Raw genomic sequence first — 14182 nt, 5'->3', positions numbered from 1 at the left:
GCCAGGCTGCAGTGCCATGGACTTATTTTCCCAGGACCATCTTCAGTGACAGCAGCACGGAGCTCACAGTCTCTGGTCAGCATCCACACCCTGGTCCTGCATCCCTCCCTCACTATGCTACTTTTTTTTGTCTTGCAGGAGATTCCCTTTTACCACATCTGGAGTGGATGTCAGAGGAACCTACACTGCACCTTCACACTGGAAAGGTTCAGCCTGAATACCCTGGAGCTGGTGTGCAAACTCTGCGTGCGGCAGGTCGAAGGAGAAGGGCAGATCTTCCAGCTCAACTGCTCTGTCTCAGAGGTAAATGACATCTGTTCATATCTCTAGCTGACTGCAGAAATACGGGAGGGCTGAGGAAGTATATCCTTTCCCACTGCTACCTGCTTAGTGCTTCCCATTCTCCTCCTGACTGCTGGGATGGACAAAAGGGATGGATTAAGTTGTTGCTTTGTATCTTCTGCTGCATTTTCCCTTAGTTTCTCCCATCTAGAAGGGAGCATCCCCCCTTCAAGGGAGGGTGAAGGGCAGCTGTTGTCTCCCTGCAAGTGCCACGTTTTTGTGTCTATGTGGAGGAGCTCTTTGCCTACAAGTTCCTAATGCAACTTTCAAAGCACTGCATGGTCCTGTTTCCTGGAAGTCCACAAGGCCATCAGGCCAAACATTTCCCTGGAGAGGGTGGAAAGAGAAGAGGAAAATGTCATCCCCATATGTTCGCATAAGCCACTTCACTCATTCCATGTAATAACTGCTGTACAAGAGGGAATATCAGATGTTTTAGTTGCAACAGAGTTTTCTCCTCAGATTTTGCTACTGCTACAAATCCTGACTACTACCTTTGACATTTTTTCTTTTGATGGTTGACATTTTCCAATAGAAAAATGATCATAAGTTTCAGAACATCTTTGCTGATGTTATGGAGCACCTGAAGAATTTCACTCCTTGGGGCAGTCAAGCTTAGGGCTGAGACCAAATGACATGTTTAGGTATAAAGTGGCATTGACTTCAGTGAACGTGCTGTGGCTTTTGTGCCTGGTACATTCGACAGCTGTGAAGAGCAGGCTCTCAGGCAGCAATCACTGCTGGGGAAGGGGAAGGGCTGGGAAACCACAGGCAGAAGTTACTTGTGCTGTAAAGCCCTGATGGTTTGCACCATTACCCATAACATCTGCTTGGTTATCGGGTGTAAAGTTACATATTCAGCTGGGGACTACACAGCATTAAAGACAGATGGTAAAACAAGTATCATAAACAATTATTGTAATAAGTGCTGCATTGAGGTAATCTCTAATTTAACCTCACAGAGAAGAGAAAGAATTGAGAGTAACTTTAATGAAATGCAAGTATACACTATAATCATCTTCAGCTGCTTGTGTGTAATAGGGCCTGGTAATGGATTCAGAGAGAACAGGATAATATTCTTGTCTTGTGTTGTGATCCCATGCATCAGGGATGAATAGAAAGAGGGAATAGTACCACTGTTATCAAGGTTGTCTGCTGCAAAATTGCTCCTCCTGGTTGACATGTTCCTGAGCCCAAATGAGGGGCAGGAGGACCTTGGACTGCTAAGGGCTGGCACACAGGGTTGTGTCAACTTTGTTACTCAAAATACCACCAAACTTAAACTCTTCATTGCTGGATCTGCCCCTCTGCCTCTGTCACCCTGTGGTAAAAATACAGTAAGAGAGTTTACTGCATCCTCCCTTTATGGGCTTTCTTTTTTGTCCCCTGTAAAGGACACACATTCTGTGATTTTGTGATGTAAAACTTCTGCAGATTAAACTGCCTTATTCTGGCTTTATACGGTGTCTTCCACTGGCACTTCAAAAAACACAAATGCAGTGAGTGCCAAAACATGCACATTTGTGAGGCAAGAGGAAGAGTGCGATAAAGGTCTCCCACTGTTTGTTTTTGAAGCCCTCTTTTTATCTCTTGCTGTCGGTCGTCACCCAAAAGAGCCCCAGAGCATGGCCATGGATCCTTCTGCAGCAGCCCTGGGTGGGGTGTCTGTCTGCAATGCAAAAAAAAATTAAGGTGTGGATAAAAGAGTGGAGGCAAAAGAGGTTTAATTTGGAGAGTACAAGTGCTGCCAGAGGGATGTCAGTGGTATGAGCCTGGTGCTGGCTCCATTTGACATGGGGGGCTTGAGGGCGCTGTGGGGAAGGGGCTTCTGCTGGCCAAGTTGGGAAAGCCCAGTTCTGCCCTAGTAGTACCAATTTGCTCTAACACGTGTCTAAGTGCTTAATCTTTCATTATTTCAGTAAGTGATTAATTAAGCTGGGCTCAATTTTGTCCAGCCTTAGTAGTTTTCACCCTCAAAAAAACCCCAAACTCTGCTGTCTACTTGGAGTTGTTTATAAATACTTGTCTTTTTCAGCTTGGTTAGCAGAGGGCTACTCCTCTCTAACACAAATAAAAGTGCTGATTCTCAGAGGGCAGACATCTACAATTGTCCCTGCACTCAATAACAAAACTGCTGGTTTTGTTTGTTTGGGATTTTGTCGGTGTTGGTTGTTTGTTTAATTTATTGTTTGTTTGTTTTTCTTCCTTTCCAACCTCAGGAACCTACTGGCATCGATTACCCTCCCATGGACTCCGCAGACACCGTCACCACCATAGTAGGGCCCAGCGCTTTCAGCATCCCCCTCCCCATCAGGCAGAAGCTTTGCAGCAGCCTGGACGCCCCCCAGACCAGGGGCCACGACTGGAGGATGCTGGCCCACAAACTCAAACTGGACAGGTGAGTGGTGCTGCCTACGCGTCCTTGGCTGTACAAAAGGGTCCTGGGGAAGATGAGTGACAGCAGACATCATATAACTTCTGGTAGCCTTCATATAGCTTCAAAAAAATGAGTGTCCTTTTGTCTTGTTGCAGGTACCTAAATTATTTTGCTACGAAATCAAGTCCCACTGGGGTGATCCTGGATCTCTGGGAAGCCCAGAATTTCCCTGATGGCAACCTGAGCATGCTGGCAGCGGTTCTTGAAGAAATGGGAAGACATGAAACTGTTGTTTCTTTGGCAGCAGAAGGAAATTACTGATGCAGCCTTGGCGTGAACAGGAAGGACAGACACAGGGAGCAGTAATGCCCTGTTACTACAAACGAGAATTGAAATGAAAACCCAGACCAATGAGTTACACAAGAGACATTTCAGAGAAGAAAGCAAGCAAGCAAACAAAAAAAAAGTATCCAGCCCTGACCTTCACATGTGCTCTCCTTGTACATTACCACAGGATCTAAAAGAAATCCTGCAAAGTTGTACCTTGAAAATATAAATCAACCTAATGTTCCTCTCGGCTTGGCTGTACACCGCTTGGTACAGGATTTTACAGTTTCCTAGGAAACGCTTTTTATTGCTATCCAGATATATGGATAAACTTTCTTAACAATCCCAGTTTCTATGGATGTTGTTTACATCAAATTCTGGACAGGGGTAAGGAGACTGTCCATGGCTCTTTATATTTTTTCTTTAAAGCCATTCTAGACAAGGGTATGGACAGCTGGTTGTGGCTATTTCAGCTTATTGGTTTCTGGTGAATTCAGATTTTGGCTACAATTCCTCACATTGATTGTCTCACAATGATGCTCCTGTCATAGTTCTGTTTCCTAGACCTACATGTGAAAAGAAAAAAAAAGAAAGAAAAAAAGAAAAAGAAAGAAAAAAAATAAAGAAAATCAGAGTTTAAGAGGTGTGCATCTGGAAAGCAGGTACTCTGGGTGCTAAGCAGGAACACACGTAACATCCCCTTCCTTCCCCGAGGCAGTCCCGTGGAACCTGTGTAAACAGCTCTAGGACAGTGGGGAATGTAAGACTTGGAGTTAATTTTCAATTCACAGTGTAACAACACCCTTCCCACCCGTTTGCGATATGAGCGTTTAGGGGAGGTAAAAAAGAGAAACCCAGAAAAAAAATAAAAAAGAGAAGTTGCTATGATAGTTATTTACTAATTAGTATCTAGTGCAAGGATTATAATTATAATTATTATTATTATTACCATTATTACTTTATTTCTATTTTTGTCAGCAGCAGAATGAATTATTCCCATTTTTATGGAACCTGTTGTCCCCTTCCTGAAGGTCTTCTAAGACATGTCGCCCTCTATGCTGTTTGTTCTTCCCTTCTCCAGCCATCACACTCTTCCTCCAAAGTCTTCTGCTAGCCCACAAGGGTTGCTCAGCTCGTCTTAGCTTTGCTGTGCTTCGTGCCCAATGCAAAGGTCTTAGAAACTGGTGATGCTCTGCTGATGTCACTGATCTACATCCGCAAAGGATCCAACCCAGCACCCCTTCCTGGGATGGTCTGCACCACCTTGGTGCCTTCAGGTTGCTCCAACCAGCAATGGTATCCCAGGGTGGCTGCGAACGAGTGACAGCCTCCGAGTCCAAACCCATGTAGCCCACTGGTTTGGGAAGCATGTGGAGGCACTGATGTTGAACACCTGAATTGTGCATCCAAGGTGCTCCACCATATGTCTTGCTTTGCTTTGCAGCTCCCATTATCTTCCCATGGAGCTGCAGGTACTTTCTTACCGTGCCTGCCTCCTCCCGTAATGTTTGTAGCGGTCAGGGCTGCTGGGGGTCACCTGCTGGGTCATTTCTGGGTGAGATGCATTCAGTGGATCTCTGCTGCTCTTCCCAAGTGTGTTGCAACCACGGAAGCCTCTGCTGCAACCAGGGCAGGGCACAGACTGGTGAAGCTAAAATCCCAGCTCGCTCCATCGCTGCTGCCCAGTCCTCACTGCCTGACCGGGGCGACATTTGTCCCTCTTGGCTGCTGCAAACAGGTGAATTTGGGAACTTGGCAAAAGGAGCGAACGCTTGCTTTTTTGGTTGTCCATGCAAACCCATTTCAGTCTCTGCTCAGTGAAAAGTCTGACTCTTTGGCACAAGTCAGCACATAGGGTTGCAGTAGTTTTACTGCCAGGCTTGTCTGACCTCTACACCTGGTGCAAAAAACCCCTTTTTTCCCCCACCCATCCACTCCAGGTTTCCAGCCAGACCTTGGTTATTACTGTTGTGCACACAAATGCCCCCACCCACACTCATATTCCTGCTCCATGTGTTTCCTTGTTGGCTTGTTTTCTTTTGTCTTATTGTTTTTGTTTTTCCCCAAGGCTTTCCAATTGCACCTTTAAAGGTAACTTTGAAAATGTCATTGGTCAAAATGAAAGGAAAATTTCATCTGACCTTTTTCCCATTTGACATTTCCATAGGCTTGGGAGCTTTTGTTTTAAGTTTTCAGCTCCCTGACACCAGCAGGGTTTTAATTGACTGCTGGGCAGTGATCAGCAAGCACTCCCTTCCTTGTAAGAGGTAACTTGGCAGTTTGCAAACCAACATTTCAAGCAAAACAGGAGACTAGGGGACATACATTTTAACTTTCAACATCTGTCTGCATTTTGCCTACAAAAGCCCCACTTTCTCTGAATGCTGAGATGCCAAGGGCATCCTTTCCACAACCAACCATCTTCTTTTTCACTTTGGAGGTCTAATGCAGCCCATTGCAATGCTAATGGAAATCTTGCTTTCAACTTCAGGAGGCTTCAACTGGGGCTTCCAGCACTGCCCTTCTCCGTACATTATTTTACTCACCTTGGAGCTCTGAAATGGCTCTTAAAAGATAGGTGTCAGCTATTTTCCTTCCTGTGCCATGTTCAGGTGTAGGCAGCTGTATTTAGTTTGTGCTGCTTCACCCTTCCCATGCATACTTCTCGCTGACTCCTCTTCCAAAGTGGGTGCAGAAGCTGAACTGTCCTTCAGCCCCTTTTCCCCCTGGGCTCAGTCTTTGTCAGCCGATACCAGGACTCACCAGTACTCCCAGCTCCAGGCTTTTGCAGGTGGGCAGCCTGTATACCTTTCTCACAGGGGCTTTGCCAGAAATTGTCTCATACTTGTCTCTATCACTATGAGTCGATGCTCATTTTTCCACCTCTGTGACCTACTCCCCAATGCCTGCTCCAAGAAAAACAGATGAGCAACTTTCTTAAAATATTTTGGGGCATTTTCCATCTACAACATCCTGGTAAATGGGAGTTATTGACAGGAAAAGGCACACTCTGGTTAAGAGGAGCACCCACAGAAGTAGATGACCTTCAAGAACATCACTAGGGCAGCAACATTGCCGGCCCTAGGAGGCAGAGCTGCTCCTCTTTCATCCCAACTGCTCAAAAACCTTCTCTCTCAGTGCAATCACAGGCTGGATGGTTTCTCCATCCCCTTTTGCAGAGTCCCACTATGGTTCCGTGCAAGCTGCCCCAGCCCTGCACAGCAGGGAGAAGGTACTGGGGACAGAGACAGGGAGGTTTCCTTTGCAGAGCTACACTCGTCCCAGCAGCTTCATGTTCGTGCATTGCCGCTGCTGCTTGTGCAGCTCCCACCTCACTTGACACTCCTCCTGCTTTAATTTTGCTCAGTTTTTTTCTTCTTTCCAGGGGTACTGAATTTGCAGGACATGTGCCTGGGGAAAGGGCTCTGGTGATGGGCACCCCTCAGCATCCCCATCCTGCCGCCCTGAGGAGGGAGGGTGGGAAGCAAGGGCGGCCAGAACCGCTGAGGTTATTATTTTTGGTGGCAGCAAAAGCAGCAGCAGCTCCGCCTGGACTGCATGGACACAGTGCCATCTCGTGGGGCTGAGCCCCAGCTCCAACACGCCACCGCTGCATCCCGCAGCATCACTCGGCCAAAAGCTTTCCCCATGGGGCAGCTCTTGAAAATGGCAAACAAGTCTGGCAGACAACTGACTCTTAGGAGTTATTGTAAGATTTTGTGTCAGGTAAGCACATCTACTTTAAAAAAAAAAAAAAACAACAACAAAAAAAGCTGCAGGCTTCTTATCCTCCAGTTATTACTACTTTTTTAAATATTTATCCTTTTAGTTGTCCACCTTCAGCTACGTGCTGTAGCAGTTTTACTGCTCTTCACACCATCTCTTCATTACATGTTGATTGCTAGTGCTATAAATAATATATATATTATATAAATATATATAAAATATCTACTGACTTCAAGGAAAATCTTTAATTTTCACACTATGGGAGGCAGTCCTTTTCACCTGATTTTTTTTCTTCAGTCCCTCTTGTGTTGTGTCCTTGTAAAGGTGGCCGTCATTGTATAGGGTAGCTTTGGGTTTGGTTTATTTTTCCTACTTTTCTGATCACTCCCTGAACAGTGCTGTTTAACCGAATCGCAGAAGTTTTGAGGCAATGAGCATCTCTTGAGTCAAGATTTGCTTCCATGGGAAACTTTTTTTGTATCGCTGGCAGAAATGCAGACACTTTTTAGACATGTTGGAGTCTGGGATGCCCACAGAGCAAAATGTGTCTGTTCCTTGGGTTTCGTGACATTTCTGTTGCTTACATATAGAATAAATGGATTTACATGCTGTAAGCCCATCACTGTGGACAGTGTCCTAATGTCTCGTACTGCTACCTACAACAGCTTCTTTTTGATTCTCCTTTTCTTCTTGTTTTGGGGTATATGGGGAAGGGAGGGGGGTGCCCTTAGACCATTGTATGCTCTGGCCAAGTAGTTACCACAGCTCTGAGGTTAATTTCAAGCAAGAGGATACTGTTGAGGTCGGTTGTGTTTGGGGGGTATTTGTTTGGTTGGTTTGGGATTTTTTGTCTTTGTTTTTTTTTGTGGTTGGTTGGTTTCGTTTTGCTTTTTTCTTAATCTTGTGTCCAGGGCACTTTGTAAACTATCTTACCGATTGTTCAGAAGTCTTTACAGGTATTACTTTGGCTCTCATCAGGCCACAAAGTAACTAATTGTTTGCAGGCTGGCTTTCTTAATATCAGGTGGTGCAAAGATGCAAGTGATTTGTGAATGAAAAACTAAACCTTTGGCCCTTCTCTCGCAAAGACTCCAATGAGGTATTGACTTTCACTCATCACCACAATCCATTCCTAACTCGTGTGTGAAACCTCGAGTTCATAAAATGAGCTGCATTGCAGATTTGTTAATGCTGAAGCGTGTATCTTGGACATCCTTTGAAGTGGGAATTTAACAGAAATGCAAAGTGTGTATGTGTGTATATATATATATACACACACACATACAGACAGACAGGAGAAAATAAGGACATCTACTGCTGGAGACTTTTAGCTCCGATGTTAGTTGTGGACACCCTCTTATGACCAACTTTTGCTTGGGAAGGTGAAGGTCAAAATTCAGTGCTGTATCATCACTGCAAGGTCAAATAGGCAGCATGTGAAGAGCAAGGAACTAGAGTTGGACTTGAACCAAAGCCACAGAAATGAGTCCTTCAAGTTTGGTAGTTCAAGCTCCTTGCTTAAAATAGGAGCATTTAGTTTATTTACTTGTCCTTTAAACTTGGCACCTGCTCCCTGAAATCTGAAAATCCCTTTATCTGAAAGTCCTGTGATAAGCTCTGCCTGTACAAAAACACAATGATAATCCAGAATTCCCACAAACCTCCATCACTGAATAGATACTTCACATTTTCTTTGACGGCGCTTAGATATGTTTAATAGTGGTTCTACAAAAGAATTAATTGCTGCGTGTGCTGTACCCTGGGCCTGCCGTTTTCTCTAATAGCATCCCATGCCATGGCATGCGAGAAACCACTGGATGCCTGTGGCAAAGAGGGATGTCACCACGCAGGGTCCCCCACAGGGGTGAGGTGGCACCAAGGGCCAGAATTCCCTAAAACCTGGTTAACATTAAGCGAGTCAATAACCTATTTTGAAGCAGGGTGTTTTAACACAGCTGAGACAGAAAAGTTGTGGCATTACTGTTTCTAGCGCATCTGTGTGGTGGACTTTTTTGTTAATATGTTGTCAATGTTCAAAAATTAAGAAAATTTAAGAAAAAAAAAGAAATGGAAGATGGTACCTTTAGTACCTTTCTAAAGCAAAGAAGGAGGGCCCATAAGAAATGAAACATCTGTGTGAGACAGGCTGGGAGGGTTTATTGCATTCCTCCCTCCTCTTCCCATGTCACAGCTCTACCAGGGTTTGTGGGATTCATTTTCTTTGCTATTCAAATCTGGAGAACTCTTTTGGTTTTTATTTCCCCATTGCTGTATCTTCTATGCAATTCCTTTTATAAAAAATGACTTACTACCAGAGAAGTGCTAGCCATTGCATTATTTGTATTGCTGTACAGTGGAGGTGTGGTTTACTAGTTCTGAGTGTGCCTCTTACCCCCCTCCCTTTTTCTCCTTCCCTCTGTTTGTAAATGCCTGCATTTATTCTGTCAGCCTGACATGTACAAAGTGTAAGAAAGAATTTTTAAACAGGTAATAAATTATATTTATAAGCAACTGGAAAAAAAATATATACCACTATCTTGTGTTCAATTGTTTAGTTCCTGGAAGTTTGGAAGGAAAGAGGAGTATTTTCTTTTAGGAAAAAAAAAAATATATATCTGCACATAAGAACTCCTCATGACATAGTCTCTCTCATAAGATACCATCCATGACATCCACATGTCCATACAGGCTGTTTCCTTGCACTTCATAAATCCTCCTGCCTCTCCCTCCCCATGGGGTTTTACTCCCACAGCTACAGGAGGATTCACCCTGGACAGTTTTCCTGGGGTTTGTGTTTCATGGCCGCAGCCAAAGATGGAGAAAAGGCTGTTCTTTTTTTATGGTTATCTTCTCTGTAATAGAAAGAGGCAGATTATGTATGAAAGAGAACTTGGAGGTATGACATGAAGAGGAGATCTGCATCCCAGAGGACATGAGGCATAAGTCCTTCAGTGGTAACTCTGGCCACCCTGTGGTCCTGCTGGGCTGCAGGCAGAGCTGGTTTCTGCAAAATGAAGATGCCCACTTTGGACACACTCTTTGTTTTACATTCCCCGGTGTCTGTCTGCCTTTCCCTTTGCATACCTGGCTTTCACAGCAGACACGCTCTTTTCTGTCCATCCCACTATTCTCACACTATCTACATGTATTACTGAACTTGAGTTTCCTTTTCGGGTCTGCCACAGCCTGCAGTCTGCATTAGCAAAGAAGTTCCTCCTTATCTCCAGGGTCTTTTCCTTCAGGTACCTCACTTTTATTTTTCCTGAAGTGTCTGCTCTGATGTTTCTGCATTTGAAGGTGGGACTGCAGCTCTCATTCCATGTGTTTCATGAGGAAGCCAAGCTCTGGTTTCAGCAGGGGACAGTTGTGTGACCCTTCCTTGAATGGAATTGAACCAGTCCTGGAATCGCCTGCAGCTGCAGAAGATACAGGTAGCTAAAAACAAAGGCTAGACAGTACCCATGTACCACCTAGCAAGGTGGAGAGGAAAGAATATGAGAACAGAGCCTAGGACTGCCCCAAAAAGCCTAGAAAGTTAGGGGCAAAAGCAAGTAGGACAGGAGGAATAGCTGCAGAAACACCAATCTCGGCAACATGCTGGAGAACGTGCAGCCCAGATGGGCCATGTTTTCAGCATCGTGCAGCCGAGGAGGGCAGAAACAGCCCCAAAACTATGATACAGTGATACACCAGGGGGAACACACAGCTTTACCACTTGGATATAGCCTGGCCAAGGGACTGTGGAGATGCTGCTGGAGAATAACTGTGACACTCCACCAAGCACAGGTGGCCTGGGGCAAAGCAGGAGGGCTGTGGTAGTCAGCAGCAAGACACAGCTCGAGGGAAAAACGCTGTTTACACACTTGTCTCAAAGTAACTAGCAAGGTAATTACGCGTTAGGAAACGCCGAGCTGAATGCTTCATCCTTAAAATGCAGAACAAGAGTGAGCTCAGGCCGTAAATGCAAATACATACAAATATCTCTATGTACGTACACAGCTCCCCAGCATTAAGTGATGCCCCATTTCAGCTGATGGGATGTATGTAGGCTGCAACTTTTTTCTCCTGAAGCATGGGGCTGGCAACTCTAGTTCAGTCTGTGCACAGATTGCCTCCTGCGCCTCTCGTGCTATTACAAATAGTCGCAATTCACAAAGATGTGGGGGAAAGAAGGGCGGACGCTTCACAAAAATATTATGTGAATGCCAGATTTCTGTGGATTTACATAATCAGCCACAACATGGGAGTGACTGCTTTATTAGTGATAACACTATTTTAATTGCTATTTCCCTCTTCACTGAGTTGTGAAAGGGGTGATGGTTTTCTGTGCCAGGGGAAACATATGGAATATTTTGCTGTTTACTTGTTTGCTCAGAGGAAAAAATCTTACAAAAAAAAAAGGCACAGTCAAAATAATTTAACCAGTGAAATTAAAGCTAAAGGTGGCACCTTTCGAGCACATGAAAAGCAAATAGAAGTAAAAGCGATCTTTTTTCATAGGGAGATGGAAACAATTTTATTTGGGGGAATGTTAAAACAGCCATATACAATCAGAACAAATACAATGTAACAGTTTGTTCCCCAGGTTTTTAATTACAGTATTTACAGGTTTAGTAAGGCACTGGTTCTCAAAAAAGAACACAAATTGATTTCTTAGTCTTTACATTGTCAACCTTTCCTTTAACAGAAATAACTTTGTGCTAGAGAAAGGACAGCAGTTGCTAGATGGCATATCTCTTCCTTTTTGGATAGGCTTTTTTTTCTTTCTTTGTCCACTTAACTATGCCACCTTATCTATGCCAATAAGTCATTAAACTAAACTTCCTTCAGCGATTTATATTTAAAAACTGTATTTCCAGGAAGCCACAATTATCTCCACCACTGACTTCCACACCCTCATCAACACGCATTGTGAAACTACCAAAATCTGGAATTGACATTAAAAGGCCACACCTGGCAAAATAAATGTACTAACCTGTTGTCACTGTACATGCTGACACCATAATAATTACACATTGAGTGTTGCAGAAAACTAACCATTCAGCTGGTAACTCGAATGTCACAGTACGAGAACAAACTACTTCCGAGCTTGCCTTAGGCTGGTTTCTAGCCTTAAGAATATCCCTTTACAATGTCATTGATGACAGTGAGTAGGAAATTTGAGAGCAAAATCTGGCCTTTTAAGTCTAGGGAGAAAATGGGCAGGCACTGGTTATACAACTGCAGACCCTTTGTTTTCTCAGAGTGTGTCTCGTTTTATATATATATTTATTTATTTATTTATTTTCTTATATAGCACCGTTGCAGTGATTTGTCATTTATGCATTTTCATAAATAAATATTATGTTTTATTTAGTGCTTTATCATCTGTAATAGCTTACTCTTAATCCACATACTGGAGTCATTCCAGACTCCCAACTGAATATATATATATATATTCATATATATATATCTATCTAAAACACATAAACTTGAACATTTAACATACACACTATTATAACCTATCAACCAGTATCTTAGGATCTCTTTCTATTGGACCAAAAAAAAGTAAGACTTGTTCAGAAAAACAGACAATGGCCCTTTTTCTCCTGTCCACCAGCTGGCAAAACACCTTCTGAAACATTTCTGGGGAAAGCCATCATAGTATTAAAAAACTAACACAAACAAACAAAACACAAACCACCTATTTGTGGAAAGTAGATGTGAAATGCATCTGCTTTGCGACCACTCACCCAGTCCCATCCGCTTCATCAGAGCCAAGAAACCCCAGTTTGTGTCCTGCTAACTCTCCGAAATCTTCTTTTTGTATTGCTCGGTATTTTTGGGTACAGAGAGGGAAAATGTGCTGCATAAAAAGCCCTCTAATTAATGAAAATCCTCTTTTTAACACCGATAGTCATGGAGGTCTTGCTGGTTCTCGTGAACCTGCACATATTTTTCTGTTAGCTTGAAAGTCTAAAATGGTAATTTTTCCAACTAGAAATACCTTCAGGGAGCCATGAAGTTAAACCCCAATTATATACCAATCTATCTACCACAAATAAATCAGTTTTGTCCAAAAAGGGAAAAAAGAAGTATTACAGAAAAGCTGCAGCTAAATCCAGCATGGCAATTATTTCAGTTCTGAAATAGGCTTAGTATAATTAAAGCAGCATTTGTAAGGACTTTTAGTTCAAAATTCAACTGAGCATCACCTAGTGAAATAGGACAAAGGTGGAGGGGAAAAATATAACAGAAGGGTAAAGAATGGTTTACCAGTAACTCCCATACAGCTCAGCTTGGATAATCTGACAAAGAACAGAGACCTTTCCAAAGAAAATACTTCACTGGGAATATTTAATCTCTCATTTCCTCTTCTGTGTTATTAACATCATAGCAACCGCTGCACACCCAGGAAGGAGGAATGGGGAATTACAGTTAAATAAGTTTCTCGTTGTTCTTCTTCCCCACAAGGAACCACGACACTACATGGCAGAGCCTGTCACTACAAGGCTTTAAAAAAGGGAACACAGATGATCTTTTTATTCCCAACTGTGGTTGTAGATGGATATCATACTTTTACACAGATGAAAGAGCAAGTTAATAATTTTTCCTCGTGAGGAACTTCCTCTTATCCAGTGGTTGCTTATGTAGGTCACAGCGGTTTCAAATTTACCAGGGGATCCAAATGCGGACCTCATTTCCACTCACACACAAAATACTTTATTTTGCAGGGTGGGGGAAAGAGAGAAAGAGAGAGAAAGAGGGAGAGAAAGAGGGAGAGAAAGAGAAGAAAGAGAAAGAGAAAGAGAAAGAGAAAGAGAAAGAGAAAGAGAAAGAGAAAGAGAAAGAGAAAGAGAAGAAGAGAAAGAGAGAGAAAGAGAGAAGGGAGGGAGAGAAGGGAGGGAGAGAAGGAAGGAAGGAAGGAAGGAAGGAAGGAAGGAAGGAAGGAAGGAAGGAAGGAAGGAAGGAAGGAAGGAAGGAAGGAAGGAAGGAAGGAAGGAAGGAAGGAAGGAAGGAAGGAAGGAAGGAAGGAAGGAAGGAAGGACAAGAAGACAAGGGGCATTTATTTGCCATCAACCTAGTACCATGCCCATCAGATTTCTTGGAAACATGAAAAGCTTCTTTAAACAAGCAAGTTGCACTGAACCATATTAATATGGCTCCCGATTATCTTAACCAAGGTATGAGCTCCGCTGGGCCAGGCCACCCACAGGAACCCAGCCACCCGTGCTAATGATGCAGGGAGATAATTGGGCTCAATCTCTATATGGAGAGAACAGCTCCCATGGGTAGGTCTATGGAAAGTTGTTTCTGCAGGACGGTTTCCATTACAGCTCCTCTGAGCTGTACAGACCCTCTCTCTATTATTTTTTTTTAAATGCTGGAGTGCAATAGTCTCTTTATAAATGAAAAAGTCACTTTGCTTTC

The 14182-nt window shown here is 43.4% G+C and overlaps 1 protein-coding gene across 1 annotated transcript in view; it reads left to right on the top strand.

Annotated features, from left to right (window-relative positions):
• UNC5C (unc-5 netrin receptor C) overlaps nt 1-5235 on the top strand; it is a 226525-nt gene extending 221290 nt beyond the window's left edge. Inside the window, exons 15-17 of the mRNA XM_082051376.1 lie at nt 139-303; nt 2562-2740; nt 2875-5235. Coding sequence (XP_081907502.1) covers nt 139-303; nt 2562-2740; nt 2875-3040 — 510 coding nt within the window. The 3' untranslated portion in view covers nt 3041-5235. The remainder of the gene's footprint in view (nt 1-138; nt 304-2561; nt 2741-2874) is intronic.
• The last annotated feature ends 8947 nt before the right edge of the window (nt 5236-14182 follow it).

Source organism: Streptopelia decaocto (genome assembly GCF_964273445.1).
Source record: "Streptopelia decaocto genome assembly, chromosome: 4".
Classification (NCBI taxonomy): domain Eukaryota; kingdom Metazoa; phylum Chordata; class Aves; order Columbiformes; family Columbidae; genus Streptopelia; species Streptopelia decaocto.
This window is presented reverse-complemented; position numbering and strand designations above follow the sequence as displayed.